The following is an 18,000-nucleotide window of genomic DNA, read 5'->3' as shown; positions in this document are numbered from 1 at the left end:
CTACCATCTACCTTAATGATACTTCAGCATTGTCCTTCTGTATATAAAGGAATATCTGAACTAGCATCCAATATTTATGGAAACCTAATTTGATACCTAAAAAAAAAAACATTTGTAAATGAAGACGTTTTAAGACAGATGTTTTGCAACAATGCAAATTTCGATTCTGGAATGTCAACCATTTTTGGCTATATAAATACATAAGAGTGTGTAAAAGGTGCATTTGTATAGAATATTCGTCATCAAATTCCAGCAGGGGAAAATACACAGTATAGCCTAAATAAGTTTTTTTTTTTAAAGTTATAAAAGTTATGAGGTAGCTTACAAGAATGACAAGATTACTTGCAGCACCAAGAAAATGCCACTTTAATCCCTTTCAAAATCGTACCCTGGTAAGCACACTTTCCACCAATATTACTGTTACTACTATTAAATACATAATATGTAGCCTTCAAAAAGTGAAAATAATTTTCTGCCATTTAGTTAATTCCTTTGTTTGATGATAGTGGCGGTTAACAGGTGAGAATAATTAATATGGTGATAATTTAGCAGACACTACATGTTGGTTTAAAAACTGCAATGAAATGCATGCCTGCTTGGTCATTTTTATTTTAGCGTATTCCGTGGGGATACAAAAAAAATGTAATAATAATAATAATAAAACATATTATAGTTATTTTTAAAGATAATAATATATTATGATGATAAAGAGATAGTATAACATAATATAGCCTAACATATTTGTATTATTAAAGAGAGAGAGAGAGAAAAACCCGGTAAGCAATGTAGCAGCAGGCGCAACGTCGACATAATAATACACTTGTATTAGTAGTCCGTATACTCTCATTATTGCAGAAGGACTCAGTTCCACCATGACACGGTAAACGAAAATCTCGATTATGTGAAATGGCGGCAAGAGGAGGAGGCGAGGACGGAAACATGATACAGTACAGCGCCACTGCACTGAACCAATGAGTGAAACAGAAAACACGGAGCAGGTTTTGTACATCAGTCTGAATCATCTACGCTGCAAGAGCCAAAAACTACTAGAACGCTCCATTATCATCGAGAAAGCTGCCCACACTTAAAGTCAAACAGTCGAGAGAAAACATGCAGTGAGCCAGTCTTGAAAGCAAGGCTGATATTAATGACAACTTTATTTATTTATTGCACTCCCTCAGTACACAAGTTTCACAATTTGAGTTGAATTACTGAAATAAATTAACTTCTCCACGACATTCTAATTTATTGAGATGCACCTGTATATTAGATACTTTCTTTTTTTTTTAGTATTTAAATAATAATTAAATTAAGTATTACATTAAACAATTAAATAATATTATTTAAATATAAATGTAAAAATGCTAGATTTTATAAATAACCTAACTGTGGAAACGTGTCATCGATCTGTGAAAAGGGTACACAACTCATTATGCAAGGGCTCAGGAGAATCTACTTGAACGTATCTGCTTAAAGGAGTTATGACTAAAAAAAGGAATACATCACCATCATACATGTCCTTGCAAGTAATTTGTGAAGAAATGAAGTGCATTTAGTTCCTCTGCAGAAAAACGTGACTAAAGTTGTGACCAAATACAAATACTTTATGTACTGGATTTGATCAAGAACTTAGGCTACTCAAAGTGTTGGTTAAGTATGTTATTTCAAATATATTCCCAGGCATATATGTTGCCATTTTCCTTTGAATTGTGTGCTTTTTGGTTGTTAAAGACAATTTAATCATCAGTGACAACTTTTGTGTTAAGACTTATATTTAAAAATGGCTCACAGCTGTATTTAGAATGTCAATGTTTCTAGTACATCATCTGAATATTGCTTACTCTATCATGAAGAATAAGTTTTTGGACATCTTCATAAGGTTGCTATTACAACAATATAGTCTGGCTGACCTATTTGTTCAGAGTGGAAGTCTATGAGTCTTAAATATTACTCTGCCCTCACTGTTTTTCATTCTTTTCCAGCTCTGATTATGCTGGTCCTCAAAATAAATACTTGTTCTCAAGTTAATTTTACCACTGGGGCCTTGACTGTTCCCAGCTGTCCCTCCTCCCATCCACTCTCGAATTGGTCCCTGACCATACATGGTCTTAGTTGAAGAAAGCAGCAGGCCAAGAGAGCTATAGAAAGAAGTGATCTGCCACTCAAACAAGCCTGTGTGTGAAAGGGAGGACTCAGTAGCACTGGCCATGTTACTCCCCCACCGCAAAAATTTACACTGTAATAGAGCTAAAAATGGGTGAGGAACTAACAGCAGCGAAACAGAAACTTTACCTAGACTGTATGTTTCAGTCAGCTTGTATTGACTTGAATTGCCTTTTAGTAAAAGATACAAATAGCCTAGGTGTTCCTGGGTGTGGATGTTGAAATACTCTTTCTGTTACAGGTGACAGGTGAGTCATGAGCTCCATAAAACTAACTCTGAAAACTCTGAGGTGAGACTACAGCATTTACATGAATTCCAGGAATTTGTCAGCAATAATTGAATATAGTCTGGTTTCAGAATTGTGATGCATGCTGGTCCACGCAGGTACAAACCTGTTCTTCAAATACTGGATGATATCTAGGCATTTTAAAAACAGAGAATTCATGAAATAGGTGTTTTTGATGGCATTTGAGTTTGTAGTGGGGGATATGATGACATAATTCCTGTTATGTTATTCTAATGAAGTGAGAGACAGCCTTCCTTCCTACATTCTACACAGATTGTATGACACACTGCATGGAATTTAACACTCCTGACTCTTAAAGACTCTATGAAATCACTTTATGAGCACAACAGTGACCTGTGTTCATCTATTTCTTATTGAAACAGGAAGCTTTTTGTGCAGTTTATTTTTTAATAATATGAGGGCCATGAACCATGATTCTCATACAAAAGTGTTTAGGGTCCCTATCTGTCTGTTTTTCTGTTTATCTCTCACTATCAAATACTAAAATCTGTCTGTATACATACAGGGGAAATGTACTGTTTTTTTGTTTTTTTTACAGTGTATGATAATTTAGGGGTTAACGTAGTGTGTGACAGAAGTGGAACATATTTCTGCTTTCACATTCATATAGCCCACAATGTACAAAATATTAATTTAAAGGTTTGCAAGTTTCAGTTTTTTCCGTTCATAGTGAAATTAAATTCCACCAAATACACACAACAGATTATTAGTTACATGAAAAAATGCTGAATCCAATAAATATATTACATATTATAAAAAACAGTTTGAAAACACGCATTATTCAAAGAATTTAAAATATACAATTAATTAATTATACGTTGTTTGAACTTTTTCAAATTTGTTTGAATTTGATTTAAAAAATTGTTTTTTGGAATAATAATTCATAAAAAAATTAGAACTCACAAACATTTCAACTTTGAGAATCAAATCTCTAACTGTGTAAATGTGTTACGCCTTATTGCCTTATAAATAATGTAAACTGATGAATGAATAAAAGGATGATCACAACCCAAAGAACAACCACAAATATCATGAACAATAACACTAACTACTGGTAAAATGATTCTTATCAACACACTTCCTGCTTTTCTGGCTCTCGCTGCACTTTTCTCTCTCTTTTTATTTCTCCAGCTATTTCTCATGGATTCTCTCAGTCCCATACGTCTGATTTAATAGGGCTTGTATCATCCCAGCACATCCCTAATTCTCTGTCTATTTGAGTAATATTAAAAGGATAGTTCACCCAAAAATGAAAATTCTGTGATCATTTACTCACTCACTTTAAACCAGCAAGTTTTTATTTCTGTTGAATACAAAAGGAGAAATTTGTCAGAATGTCAGTACTGCTCTTTTCCATATACGAGAAGTGAATGATGATCAGGGGCTTTCAAAAAGGACAATGAAAGTTCTATTTAAAAGCATTTAAATGTATGTATCATTTTTACAGCTTGACAGTCCCTAGTCACTATTCAATTTCACAAAGTAAACCAACAACATGAAGGTTAGTAAATGAGAGACTTTTCATTTTTTGAGTGAGCTATTCCTTTAACGATGAGCAAAAGACTGACAGGTAACTGACAAGATTTCACTATACAGTATAGCATCCTACAAGTAAAACACCCCTGAGTCAGAAAGCCTACTCATTCTTGACATTACTCATGCTCTGAAAAACATTAACGCTTTCTGTGAGAGAGCAGAAAGATGAGCACCAGTTCAACAAGAGAAGCAGGATATAGGGACAAAAGACTGTTACAGTAACACTGCATGCACCTTCCGTTATAAATCACAATAGATCTGATTGACAACAACAGTACTGCAGATTAAATATTTTATCTCTTGCCATCAGTAAGACATTCTTATGCAGTCATCGCTTTATCTTTTTTCTGTATGTCATAATATGACAAACCTCACCATCATTATTTCTAGATGTTTGTGCACGAATAGAAAAAACGTCATTCAGTATGTTTTAAATACATGTAATCACTGATTACCTGTCAGTAAACCTAATTCTGTACTTGTGCTGGCTAGTTAATGGCCAAAGAAAATAATGCAAGGGGGTGTTTATGGGCTTGCACACACTCACTGCATTTATCATTTTATTGCGTGCATTGCAGAAGGAGGTAATAATCAACAAAGCAGCTATAGTCAACTAATTTTTAAAAGGTGAAACCACCCTAACTTGCTGTCTAATCAGCCAAATATCTTTCTTTTTAAAGATTTCTAAAGCTAGTTTTATGGTTTTATGTTTCTTCACAAACAAAATTAGAAAATATTAACAATCATACATGCTTTACTACAGAAGGCATATATGACAAAATGCATGACCGTAAAAACCAATAGCAAATGATACCAAACTAAAGTCATGAGGTGCCAGTGTGAACATGACATCTATAATAATACAGAGTATGTATTTAGAATAGGATAAGGTTAGGTTTGGCTAGTAAGGTGTGGTCCTTTTATTAGCTTTGTCAACAGTTTATTCAAGGAAAGATTTCACAAACGTGTGTCTTAGATCTGTAGTTTTTACTAGTTGATAGATCACTTGGGTGGCATGGAATAATGCCTTCCTTGTGAAAAAAAAAAAACATTTTGGCAGATCATCAGCTACTGACTTCAGAAGACTTGGGATATTGCACCATAAAAGTGGTCCATACAGTTAGGAGTTTTTGTCATTTATACAGCTTAACAGCCCCTGGTTACCATTCACTTTCATTGGACAAACGAAATGGCAATGGTTTTTTTTATTTTTATTTTTTTATTTTTTGTGAACAAGCAGATGACTTTTGGTATAGCTGGATCATGAAATGTATAGGGGCCAAGCCTTTTGATGGCCTTGCAGCCCAACAACAGCATTGCGAATCTGATTTGGGGAGCTGTGAGAAGCCAATTTGAGCTAAAATTGGGCTACACCATTATGGATGCACTCAAGGGGTAATGACAGCAGACCAATGAGGAATGAGTAGCAATAATCTAGTCAAGAGATTTTTCAAAAACCAAATGATTGTGGCCTATGCAGCAAGATGAAGCTACATACAGCTTGTGAAAGAAATCAGAGATATAATGCTGAAGGGCAGAAAGAGAGCCACTCATCAAGATTTTAGAGGGAAAAAAATTAGATTTACATTCATTTATAATCTAAAATCTAATTTCCACCCTAATAAGTACATCAATAGGATCTAAGACTTGACATTTCAAAATAACATCCATCGTGAAATACATGTATCATTTAAGGTGTCGAGACATTACAAAAGAGCATTGAAATCCATGCTCCATTTATTACAACAGCAATTCATCAGAAGCCATATTAGCTGGAAAATCTTTATTTTAAGCATACGGTTTGCCTGGAGGCACCAGCACTGTACAGAGTGAGTGTAGTGTGCCAAAAAATGATCAGGTTTCCTCGTCACACAGTGGCTAGTGATAAGATCCTTATAAAAATAGGGCTTGTAGTGTTCTTCTACCTCACTGAAGATTCTATTCTAATATATAACACAGGCCTATCCAACCTCACATTACCTCATTAAAATTCTTTTGTTCTGACTAAGACTTTGTTATGGCTACAGATGTCTGTCTGAGCTGCCACTTTTTCTCAGGCAACAGAGGTGAAGCATGGAACGTGTGGAAATTCCCCTGCAGAAATCCACTGACAGGTACATAAAACCTAAAACTGAGAGAACGCCCCCTTTAAAGACAAAACTGCGCGAGAACCTAATAATGCTCAGCTTAAGGTGGACTTTAGAACTTGTATGTAGATAATGGCAAACAAGCCTCAACTTTGACCAAAACATTTAGCAGTTTAGTCTCTCTCATCCAGAAACAAATGAGCTGAAGATTTCCATATTGACAGAGGGCCTGATATCATACCTGCTTGTTCTGTGTTGGTAGGTACAGATATAAACCCTGAAAAATGAGAAGGAGAGATAACAATGGCAAGGAAGATGAAAGAGAAATGGCAGAAAATGGGAAGTTTGACAGACAGAGAGGGGAGAGAGGGAGGGCGTAGAGAGGGGGTGGCAGAGAGGGCAAATGCAAACAATGAATAAATATTCATGTTCACCGACAGAAAGGTTGCAGTGTGCAAAATTTCCAGCCTTTTGCAATGTGAGTGGGAGATACCAATGCAGAAGAGAGAGGGGGAGGAATGAGAGCATTTACAAGCCTGAAGAATGATTCCACTGATCAGGAGGTCCTCAGAAAAATGTACTTGCAAATCGAAACAGCACGTTATTGTTTGTTCAGATGTGTCACAAATGAGCGACTCTTAAATAACGATTCTTTCCAGTCTGTTAGATACAAAGAGGTTTTAGTGCACTGACATACTTCTGGGGCTTTTGAAGATACATAAGGCTGCAGATTGTAGGGTAAAATGTCAGTAGAACCAGAGGGTGAAAATCTGAAGCACATCTGCTGCTGTTGTGCATGAGTTGCTTGGCAGAAGAACTTGAGTTTTTTTGTCCTCACCGAATGAGAGATATTAGAACATCTAAACCTTGTCTGAAGTGCATAGGGCTTTTAGAAATCAGTCAATGCCCTTGTGGCATTTTCCAGACAGATTCAGCACTATGTTGACTGGTTTTGTAACAATAAGACTGATCATACACACTTGGTACTGTTTTGCGGCAGACTGGCTCATTCTTCTGTCAACAGCAATGTGAGATTTACAAACATGTACAGAACGTTCCTGCTGATACTGTCCAAATTCTTTCACACTGATTACAAATGATCAAAAACAACTAAAAATCTTCTAAGAATGGAATTCACATGTTCCTTTGCCATCACATTTTTTTTCTTTTCCCTTTGAAAACTTGAATTACTAAATTGCAAAGTGAACAACTGTTTCTTTTTATTTCAAAACAATACTATAAGTATTCGTTATAAAATAAAAAATAAAATAAAATTGAAAAAAATCCTCAAAATGATGTGCTTTTTAGAGAATTAAAATTTTTTCCACTACAACAGGAAATACTTGGCACATTTGAATTTGTCATATATTAAAACACTATCCTTGCATATGCAATATGCCCACTTTTGCACTAAAAATTAAGCAAAAAATGTCAAATGAGTAAAGTCTGAGCAATAAAACAGTAAGCCAGAAATACCTGGATATGACCAGTATTATTTTATTATTATTTATATAGTATTATAGTATTTATTAATATTTTGAATTTGAAAAATGAAAATGCAAAAATGTATTTATTTAAATTTATTTATTTAAAAAACTTTTTATGTATTTTAAAGGCACAATATTTAAGATTGTTTTATTAAAATATCCAAAAACCAGAACAGTTTTATATATTTTGCTGACTTGTGTATTTACATTATCCCAAATGTTTCGAAGAATGTTTAAATCCAGAGAAATAAGCAATTTTAACTAGTGACACGGAGCGTGTCCATAGTGTCATTGTGTCGCCTGCCAATGACGTCATAACCCCTCGATTTCCGGTTTTGTTTTGGAAAACATGGAAACACCAAAGACGCTTTAATATTTTGTGTGTTTTAATAGACCGGTGATGACCGCACAGAGTAGCATTATAACAGAACTTTCAAATATATCTAGTATGATAAAACAGCGCTGCTTTACCCCACATACCCACGACCGGAAGGAGTGGAAGCGGTCGACTGTGGCATAATAAAAGCTCCGCTGCTTTCGAGCCGTGTGTCGCGCTCGTTCAGCAGCCTCGTTTCGCTTTGACGGCTTTCAGCCTCACCCTGCTTCATTCTACTACGTTAATAAATCATTAGCTCATCCATGAACATGATTTCTGCCCGAGTCCCGTCGGATTGCATCGGTTGTGAGGATGAAGACCACAACTCCCATGATTCCACACTCAGTCACGGTTTGTCTCTTTGTTTATTTTGAATACGCGCCCTCTAGCAGCGAAAATTACATATTGTGCCTTTAATTTGAGTTTACATAATTTTATATGATTTTGTCATTTGTATTATTTTTTTCTATTTTAGCTGACAAGGCAACATTTCTCATTTTAATTCATGTTTTTAAGTTTTCCATCTAATATTTATATTTTATTTCATTTTATCTTTATTTCAATTACCAAAAACTAATTTTAACCGCCTTATTTTTAGATACAGACATCATATGTAAGATGACAATGCCTGAGGATGTATGCAGATTGTATTCATATTTTATAGAACTTACTATGTCATTTGAGAAGTTCTTCAACAAATGCAATACATACTCAGACAGCAGATAAATATCATTGTGTATGACACAAAAACAGTCATACAAAGTTATGGGTAAAGCCTCTTTATGGGTACTCTATTCAGTGCCTGATTAGAAATTGTAAAACTGCATTTACAGTGTATTTCACTAACCATGAAAATGTTATTTAATGTACTTTAAATACATATTACATAAAAAAGGCACACCTCATCCATAAAAACAAGGTTTAAAAGTGTGATTGAGAAAAGCCAGTGGTGAGGAGAGTGGGAAAGGCTGAATGAGTGAGTTCTGCTGATAACTGTGGGCACATTAGGGCTGATGCTAAAGGAGAGCGGCACCTCCTACAGACAGCATGATTAATGAACACACTGATGTGAACCTCTGAATATGACGAAGAAGCTTAAACTAAACCAGTCCTTATGGGAGAAATGCTTACAGACCAGCACAACAGACACCACAACTCTTGTTGAGTGGTTTCCATCAACTGGAGAATATTTATACATGAACTGGACAACCATGAACAAAGTCGCACTCCACCCAACTCGCATGTAATAAGTGTAAACTTCTATAAAGAATGTCTGCTTGCTATGAATGGGTTATGTAGTCTTACGTAATGATATAATATCTAAAAAAAAGTTTTTTATGGATTTAGCCAGTATTTACTGTTTCATGTGGCATGTACGTACATACAAATGTAAACATATTCCCTTAGATGAACTATTTTAAACGAGGGTTGTTAGGAGTCATTAGGTTTATCATCTTTTAATGTGGTGTTGTAAACAAAATCCTCCCTTGGGGACAATGAAGGGGCCATCAAGGTGAAATGGAGAAATGGGTTGGAAATGAAGTGACAGGGTAAACATTCTGACTTTGCAGCAGGTCACCTGAGGTATACTTCCTCACCCCCACCACAGGAAGACCGACCACATAAAAACAGGAAACGCCACTGCTCTAATACATCAAAGAGCTACTGTGCATAGGTGAAGTCCTCAAAATAGTCATGCCAAACTCAAGGCAGATGGAGGACTTTTTGGGTTATAAGCGATAATAAATTTGAAAGTCATATTTCTAAATTATAATATAGATATATAAACAGCGGAATGGTCTAGAGGCATATTTTTTACAAGTTGAAAAGTTGTATTTTTAGAATGCTAGACGATGCAAAAAAAAAAAAAACAGTCAAACACATTCGTCTAAAATGTATGGAAAAGCAGTGCAAAACGTGTTCTGCGTGGTCGCATTTACCTTTATATGGTGAAATTCTCAATTGAATTCTGCAGGATCTGTAATTTCCCACACAGATTTTGCATCAATTTTGTTAAACGTTTAACATGCAAATTCGACATGTTGACAAATATAAAGCTCCTTTGTTAGGAAGTGACCTCTTGAGTTAGTGTTCCATGTGTCACTACCTTATTGATAATGGGAAATATACCTTTTTTGCTAATATGACCGCACCTTTAGTGTTAAAAAAAATCAAAGCTGTTATGAAACTGGATTTTGATGAGTGGTGCTACCTATCAAAAGCGAAACTTCTAAGTTGACGCTACATCTTAAAAGTGCACACATGCGCAAGATGCTGAAAAAACAGTGAGTCGCAACGCAGTGGTCAAAGACGTCTGTCCAATGCGTGTTTACATAGAGAAACACCAAAAACGATGTTCTACGTTTTACGTTCTAATTTTTTTAATGCATGTAAACTAGATGGACATCTGCGTCTTTTTCAGATGTGTTTGTAGCCTTATGTATGCACAAAACATCCTGCATTCATTTACTAGTGTGAGAAGGGAAAATTTTACTGCAAAACAGAAAACAGGCCTTTACCACTTAGTCATTTTTCCTACAAAAGTGTCAGAGATCACTGTCTAGCAACTAGCAATATGGTCAACAACATTACATACATGGAAACAAATACTAATGAGAGTAATATGAGTGTTGTTTCGTTTTTCTTTCTACTCTGTAAGTTGTGATTTCCTTTCAGCACCGGCCTAGGTTGGGCCCAGTGGTGTTCATTATCGGCTTCATTATCAAACTGAAGGGCAACAGATGATGTGTGCAGACTGTCTTACACATGATGCATGTCAAACTAGGACACAATTCCCCAATGTCACTTAGCACTTTAAAGACTACAGAGAAGGAGAGGGGGAAGGTTAGTGCGTTTGCTCTGTAAAATATTATCATGAAGCACTCCTGACTCTTCACATGGCTCCACGGCTCACTTTACAGATGTGGTTTCTGTTGAACTCTTAACAGGAGGTGAACACATCAGGATGAAGAACGATCAAGAGTAACTGGAACTCTAAATACAAATAAATCTCAACTGTATCAGAGAACAAGGCTTATTGGTGAGTACACACAATCAGGAAGGCGGGAGGAACAAAGTGAGAGTGAAGGGGGGAAGGGTGGAAAGAGAAAAGAGAAGGGGGGGGGGGAAGCTAGGCGGAGCTGTTATGGGGGCCCTTGTTCACATTTATCACCCATAATGAAGATGGGTGAGGGGCCTTTGCAGTACCCAACACCTCTGCCATGAGGGACCCTACACACACCTTTAATGAGCCTCAAGACACCGAACAAGCATGGGCGGCACCCACGATCTGTCCAAACACATGTACACCAGCGGGGTATGCCATTAAATTACCAAAAATGATCATAATTCAATTTGTGGTATGATGCAAGTGCAATTATTAGTAAGAAGCATGCAAATTGTGTCAAAGCCTTCATTCAGATGTGCCGCAGGAGAAGCAGATTAGTTGACCCAGAGCGCCATCTTTAGATTAAATATGTCGTTCATAATTCTTCGTTTGTCTTTGAAAGCCATGACTTACTCAAAGACATCATAAAATAAATGTCATAAAATCAATGTTTTCTTCAGAAGGATTTTTATGATAGACTATGCTAAGACTGTGATAGTGAAGAAAATCATTCAAATGTTTACAATGAACGTACAATACTTGACGTTGCAGATCCAAGGTGGAATTGTACACAATTGCATAAAACAGCCGCAGAACAAAGGAATAAGCATCACGAATGGAAATGGGAGATTGTAACTCGTTGCCTGTTGGCTCCAGACATCACACAGAAATAGCTGCTGAGCCAGTAGGTGTGGTGCCATGGCAACTGGGGCTCAGGTTTGATGTCACAACGAATCACCATAGCAACCTGTCACAGCATGAGGTCAGTGTTGCCATGGAGACACACCAACTGAGCAATGGGCTTGCCGTCTTTTTAGCAGTGTGTGTGTGTAAAGAAGGGAGGGTGCAAACAAGCCATGTTAAAAAATGCACCGCCGCAGCCAGCTCATTCCCCCAATTAACATTCAGCTTATTCACGCAGGTGTTTCACTGTTCTTGCCCAGTGGAGTGAATCACATTCTTAAAATCTTGATGAACAAACAAAATGTTGGAATTTACATATAAATGCATCCTTCCAAACAATTTGAACCACTTAAAGGGGTCATGAACCGATTCTACATCGCTGTCTGTTTAGCCCCGCCCACTGGTTCAACATTACTGCCTGTTTAGCCCAGCCCACTGATTGTACATCCCTGCCGGTTTAGCCCCGCCCACCAATTCTACATCACTGCCTGTTTAACCCCGCCCACCGATTCGAGCATGTAGTCTATAGGTGTGTTTGACTTCATGCAGTGCTGTGCAGACTGAATGGTGAAAGTAGCCGCTTGCAGTCGGGGGCGGAATTGAAAGCGGAGACGTCAAGTCGGACACTTTCTGCTCCCGGTAGTGACGCTCTTGCGGTGTTTGCATACTCTAATATTGTCAAATACACAGACGTTTCATAAACGTTTTCATGAGCAACAGAAACACTTTTTATATACTGCTTGATACAGCGCCATTTGTTCAAGAATAAAGTTCAACATAAACATATGCTATTTAAATACCAATAAAGTAGGGGTATATATGCTTTTATAAGTGTTTTTTTTATAAACGTGACTCAAAATAACATTGCGACTACAGTAAAAAAGCTTTTACTGTTCTAAAAACAGATTTGTGAGCAGTATTGGAATTGAAGATGTTAGAAACACACGTCATTGTTGTCATGTGGTGAATTTGGCCAATCGTGAAACAGCTGTGTCATCATCAGTGCTCCTGCAGTCTCTCTGAAAAAGCTGCGCCAGCTGAGTCAGCCGGCTGATCTCAAAACGCTATCGCGGTACTTTGATACCACACGTGACATTGACGTGGCGTCGGCGGTAGTTCAAGTCGGACAAAATTTCTAACCGGCATGCACTGCTTCAAGTCAGCCGCCGATCGGTCTGCGCAGCGCCGCATGAAGTCGAACGCACTATAGAATACCCTTAAAAGGACTTTGATGTAGTGTAAATAACGAGAACTGTTTTATTACGTGGTCACGATTGCTTTGTTTGTTATTACAGATTGTTTGATATGTACTGAGTATTTATGCGTTTTAACCTAAATCACAGCAGCGTCCATCTATGAAGGATGTAGGCTGTCAAACATACACATCAGCTGGCCAGTCATAGCAGTGGGCGTTTACTTGCAAGTTTACAATCCGCCACGGCTATAAGAGCGTTCTAATGAGGGTGGTCAAAACAGGACAGAAAAAAGCCTATTACTTCTAAATTATGATGCTTTTTGATGTAAATATCTTGATAACATTATAAGTGGACCTCAGAGAACAGTAAAAACTAAAAAACAAAGGCAGTTTACGACCTCTGTAAACTGTATTTCAACCATCCAACAATGTTTAATTGGACAATTTCCACTCAGAACCTAGAAGTCTTGGTCTAAAAACATTGTTGTTGGGTTTTGAAGACTGGAGCATTGGGGAGGGTCGTGTTTGTGTTTCTCTCTCAGAAGCCTACAGCCCACCTTCATGAATAAGCATGTGGCGCAAAACCCCCTCTCCTTCAACAGAGCTTTTCAATAGAGGGACATTGTGTAGGGGCCCATTAAGGATGAATACCAGCTTTAAAGCCTGAAGCAACACACGTGTGGTGTCACGCTTAACCCAGCTGTGTGTTAAGAAAACTACAGGAACAGACTTGACTTGAGCCGGAGCTCAAACGTTTGTAGTTTTATTTAGCAAACAATCTCAACAGCTGAATGTAATGTGAGACCATGTAGGGTAGTACTGGGTGTTGGGTGCCACCTAGTGGGGCCCTTTAGCAAATCTGATACTGATAGGCTGTAGTTGCATCCACACACGTACACAAAGGGCTTAATATGATCTAATTATATTGAGACAGCACAGAGTCATATAAGAGCTTTAACACAACCCCTGATTATCCACTGAAACATGCAGGCAGTCAGCGACTTCTCAGTTCTCATCTGCTTATCATGTTTACCTGCAAAAATCTTACTCTGAGGTCAGGTTAAACTGTATATAAAAGTTAAAAAGACAAATGAATACCTTCATTTATTTATAATAAATTGATTACATTTAACCACTTATTTTAGAAGCCAGATCCTAACAAAAATATACATACAGAATATAGAATTTCATAATAATATAAAGGGATGTAAACAAAATATCAGGCTGCAGCTGTTGAACTTCATGATGTTCCTGTTTTTTGGTTCAGGTTTTCTTTGAATTTTTTATGCAATCTTTGCTCTATCAACACCCTAGTAATTATATAATAATTACTCATAAAGCTATAATAAAGCTGCTCAAACTGACTGCACCTGCATCTACTGACACTTAAAGACTCAAATCTGTCCCAGTGTCTTGGATTTTGTGCACAGCCTTGGCCTACAAATGTTTCACACTTGTATGTATATCCACCCAATGCACCACCCAGTTCTATATTATATTCTTCTGGAGAAATCATACAGACCCTCTGAACAACACATGGAACCTTACTTTTAGGTACTTTATGTAATATATAATCATCATCTACACCATATCACATATCGTAGAGACAAGTCCCATCTGACCACTGAATGACTGCCTATATGATGTTTTTGTCTTTATTCCTTTTTGATATTACATATTGAAAACTGTGCCTATGCTAAGCTTAACAAGCTAAGCTTTTTCTTTTAAGCCAAATTGAATATATTAATCTTAGCTTTATTTAAATTCTACATTTTTAAATATGTGTATAATTTATGTATTTGTAGATCTATATTTGAATATAAAGTTGTTTTGAATTTCAACAGTGATTTAAATGAACTACTTAAAAAGACTTGCATATTTCAGCTGTTTTTAATCCAGCAATTGTGAAGAAAAACAAAAATGCTCTTGAATTTGTACACTGTGCCAATGCAAGCAAGCATGACAAGAATAAGATTGCATTAAACTGCTGCACATACTGCATTAAACATTATGCTGAAGTTAAATGAACACTTTGCAAAATATTTATTTCATTATTTTAAAAAGTGTGCCTTTTCAGTTGACAAGGGTATTTGTAAATTTTGGAACTGAAATGAGGGAAGTGGACACCTAAAGTAAACAGCCAAGAAGTCAGAGTTAATAGTCAATGCTGAGAGCCAAACATCAGCCTGATTAATCGGCTACATGGCCAATAAACTTAGAGCAAGACAACCATATTTATCTATTTGTAGAAGAAACTTCCTAAGAGATTAAGCAAGAATTTATTATGTAACTTTTTCTTGTTAAAACAGTAACATGTATTTGGCTATGCAGTCTGACAAAGGCTCAGCATCTGTTCACTGGTGCCTTTCAAAGAATGCAAATACACAGTAGCCAATCGGAGAACCAAACAAGCCCCACTCTACTTTACTGAGTTCTGTCAGGACCACTATCGTCAAAGATGATTGACAATTAGCATACAGTTTGGATTGGCGGTATGGTTCTGTTCTGGGCAAGAACTCCCTGCGCATCCATGCAGCCTAGCATGGATGAGAGCAGGGAGAGCAGCGAAAACCCCCCCAGGGTAAACAGAACAGAACCAACATAAATGTATTGCAGATATTGTTAAAGTTCAATAATTTTATGTACACATTTTAGAATTAGTCTGATTCAAAGGAGAGTCAGAAGGCTGAATCCTGACTGACAGAGGAGGAGTTGGGGATGGAGGAGGGTAATTAGCTATTGAGCAATGCGAAAACTGCTGATAATACTGAGGGACCTTATATATGAATTCTTAGATAAGTGTCGTATTCCTATAGGTAGATGGGGATCAGCTGAGAGTCAGCTGATGCGAGCTTGACTAACGTGACCTGCCAGAACTAATGCTACGCTTGATTTTTGGGGGAGGAAAGAGGCAGTTCAAAGGTTAAACAGAGATGTAGACTGAGCAGGATTAGACTGCTAAAGTAACCAGAACCAGGTGGTGGAGTGATGCTTTTATGCGGCAGGCCAGTTTAATACCAAAAAACGTTTCATACTTACAACTGAAAACACATTTTTAGGATTAAAATATTCCAGGTTAATCCAAACACAAGGCAATTGTCCAACATGAAGCCTTTATGAACTTCAACTGATTGGAAATAGCAAAGTTTTTATTAGCTGTCATTTCGAGTCACATATTGTAAACAATTATACAAAGAAATAAATAATTCCTAAGAAAATGGATGGATTTATTTTTCTCAACCAACCTTGAGCTCATCTAATGTATCATTTATAGACACATTTCCTGTTACAACAATCACCGTCGAAAAGAATGATCTGATCTGGTACAGTACACTGTAGCCTTCATTCATTGTGCTGAAGATGAACACAAAACTGCTTGATAACCAGCAAATTGTGGAGTCAAATTTAATTAACGAACCAGGACTACACCATTAGATATTTAATGAGTCTTCTCCGGAATGACATAATAATTTGTGACTCAATCAGAAAATGCCATCTCAAAGGACACATACGGTTACTTGTAATATAACCTCTGACAACTGGAATGAGAGTGGCTTCTGAATGGGTTACTTCTTTCCGAGAGACAATCTGCAATACAAAAAGAAGATTTTGTCAACATCAACTATATTTTTACCCAATGTAATTACAATGTAATTGTAATGAAATCACAAAAATGCACTTTTTCATTTTGAGGAGGCATACAGTTCTTACTTGTTAAAAGAGTCGTCCTGTAGATTCAGAACCAAACTATCTGCGCTCAGGTAAACCCTGTTCTGTGAAGCCGCCACCTGGAAAACAACCTTATTCTGGTCAGGGCTTTGAGAAAGGACATCAAAACATTCAGCTTTTTCCAAAAGGAATTGAATAAATGTTAAGCCAAAAAAATGCCATCCAAGACCGGCTGAACTTTGGCAGAACTGCTAGTGAACATCAAATATTTACAACACACCTTTTTCCAAAGCGCACGGTTTACATAAGGAAAACTCCTTAAAAATTCAGAATAAATGAAATCAAGTGAGTAATAACATCGTACCGTTTTGGCGATGTTCTGCGCTGCTCTGATTCTTCTGAGTTTAAGGTATCCCGGGTTCTTTGTGACGGCCTCCCCTAACTGTGAATTAGACCAGATCAAACTAAAGTTCTCATATTTATAGAGAAAATAATTCTCATATTATAAAATTTTCTCACATGAATAATATTTACATGATATAATACTATTCTAATATAATAATTATAATTATAACAACAGTAAATACAATAATAATATGATATAATAAACAAAATAAGAACATTAAAAATAACATATTTAAAATACCCATGACATTTGGACTTGTGAGTGTTTGGCAAAAGTAAGTATTTTTAGGTAAGAAGCTCAAACCTTTTGGCTGCCTGGGCCTCTCCTTCAGCTTGGATGATTTTCTGCCTCTGTTCTTGTTTTGCTTTCTCCACAAAGAACTGAGCTCTTTGCGCCTCCTGCTGGGCTGGAAGACCATAAACACTTTTTATTACAGTAATTATGCCCACATATATTGTGCTACAGCACACAAGAGCCTAATTTTACCTACCAACTTGTTTGGCCTCCACAGCTGCTGTGTACTCCTTGCTGAAGCTCAACTCTGTGATGGCCACGTCGTCGAGAATAATGTTGAAGTCCTTAGCGCGTTCAAAGAGCTCCCGTCGGATGAGCAGAGAGACCTGCATGAAATCAGTGGAGAAGATAGTGAAGCAGTGGCGGTTCGTGGGTTTTAAAATAGAGGAGGCACACTAATTGTAACGTTATTGGTCTGGGATCCCTGCCGATTATTATTATTATATTATTTGCTTAACCACTTTAAAATGGCTTTTTGGTTGCTTTTAGTCAGAAAACGTAAAGAAAACGAAATGCATACAGCAAGATAATATAACTTCACTTACCTGGCCTATCACTTGAAGCAAACATCCATCCCTTCTTAAAAGTCTTGTGTTAAAAGAGAGCTGACTGTTGCGCCATTTAATTAAGCCGACTGCTGTAGCCTATATCCAGCTTAGGCTGTTTTCCCTAAATTTGTATATATACTG

General features: G+C 36.9%; 1 protein-coding gene across 1 annotated transcript in view; it reads right to left on the bottom strand.

The window, feature by feature from the left end:
- Positions 1–15,931: 15,931 nt before the first annotated feature.
- Positions 15,932–18,000, bottom strand: part of LOC107659001 (prohibitin-2-like) — a 5,313-nt gene continuing 3,244 nt past the window's right edge. The window contains exons 5-7 of the mRNA XM_016447763.1: positions 16,976–17,053; positions 16,654–16,730; positions 15,932–16,530 (exon numbers count right to left, since the gene is read on the bottom strand). Of these exons, the coding sequence (XP_016303249.1) occupies positions 16,509–16,530; positions 16,654–16,730; positions 16,976–17,053 (177 nt within the window). The 3' untranslated portion in view covers positions 15,932–16,508. The remainder of the gene's footprint in view (positions 16,531–16,653; positions 16,731–16,975; positions 17,054–18,000) is intronic.

Source organism: Sinocyclocheilus anshuiensis, unplaced genomic scaffold (genome assembly GCF_001515605.1).
Source record: "Sinocyclocheilus anshuiensis isolate Anshui unplaced genomic scaffold, SAMN03320099.WGS_v1.1 scaffold311, whole genome shotgun sequence".
Lineage (NCBI taxonomy): Eukaryota > Metazoa > Chordata > Actinopteri > Cypriniformes > Cyprinidae > Sinocyclocheilus > Sinocyclocheilus anshuiensis.
Note: the sequence above shows the minus strand (reverse complement) of the source record. Positions and strands in the feature narration are given on the sequence as shown.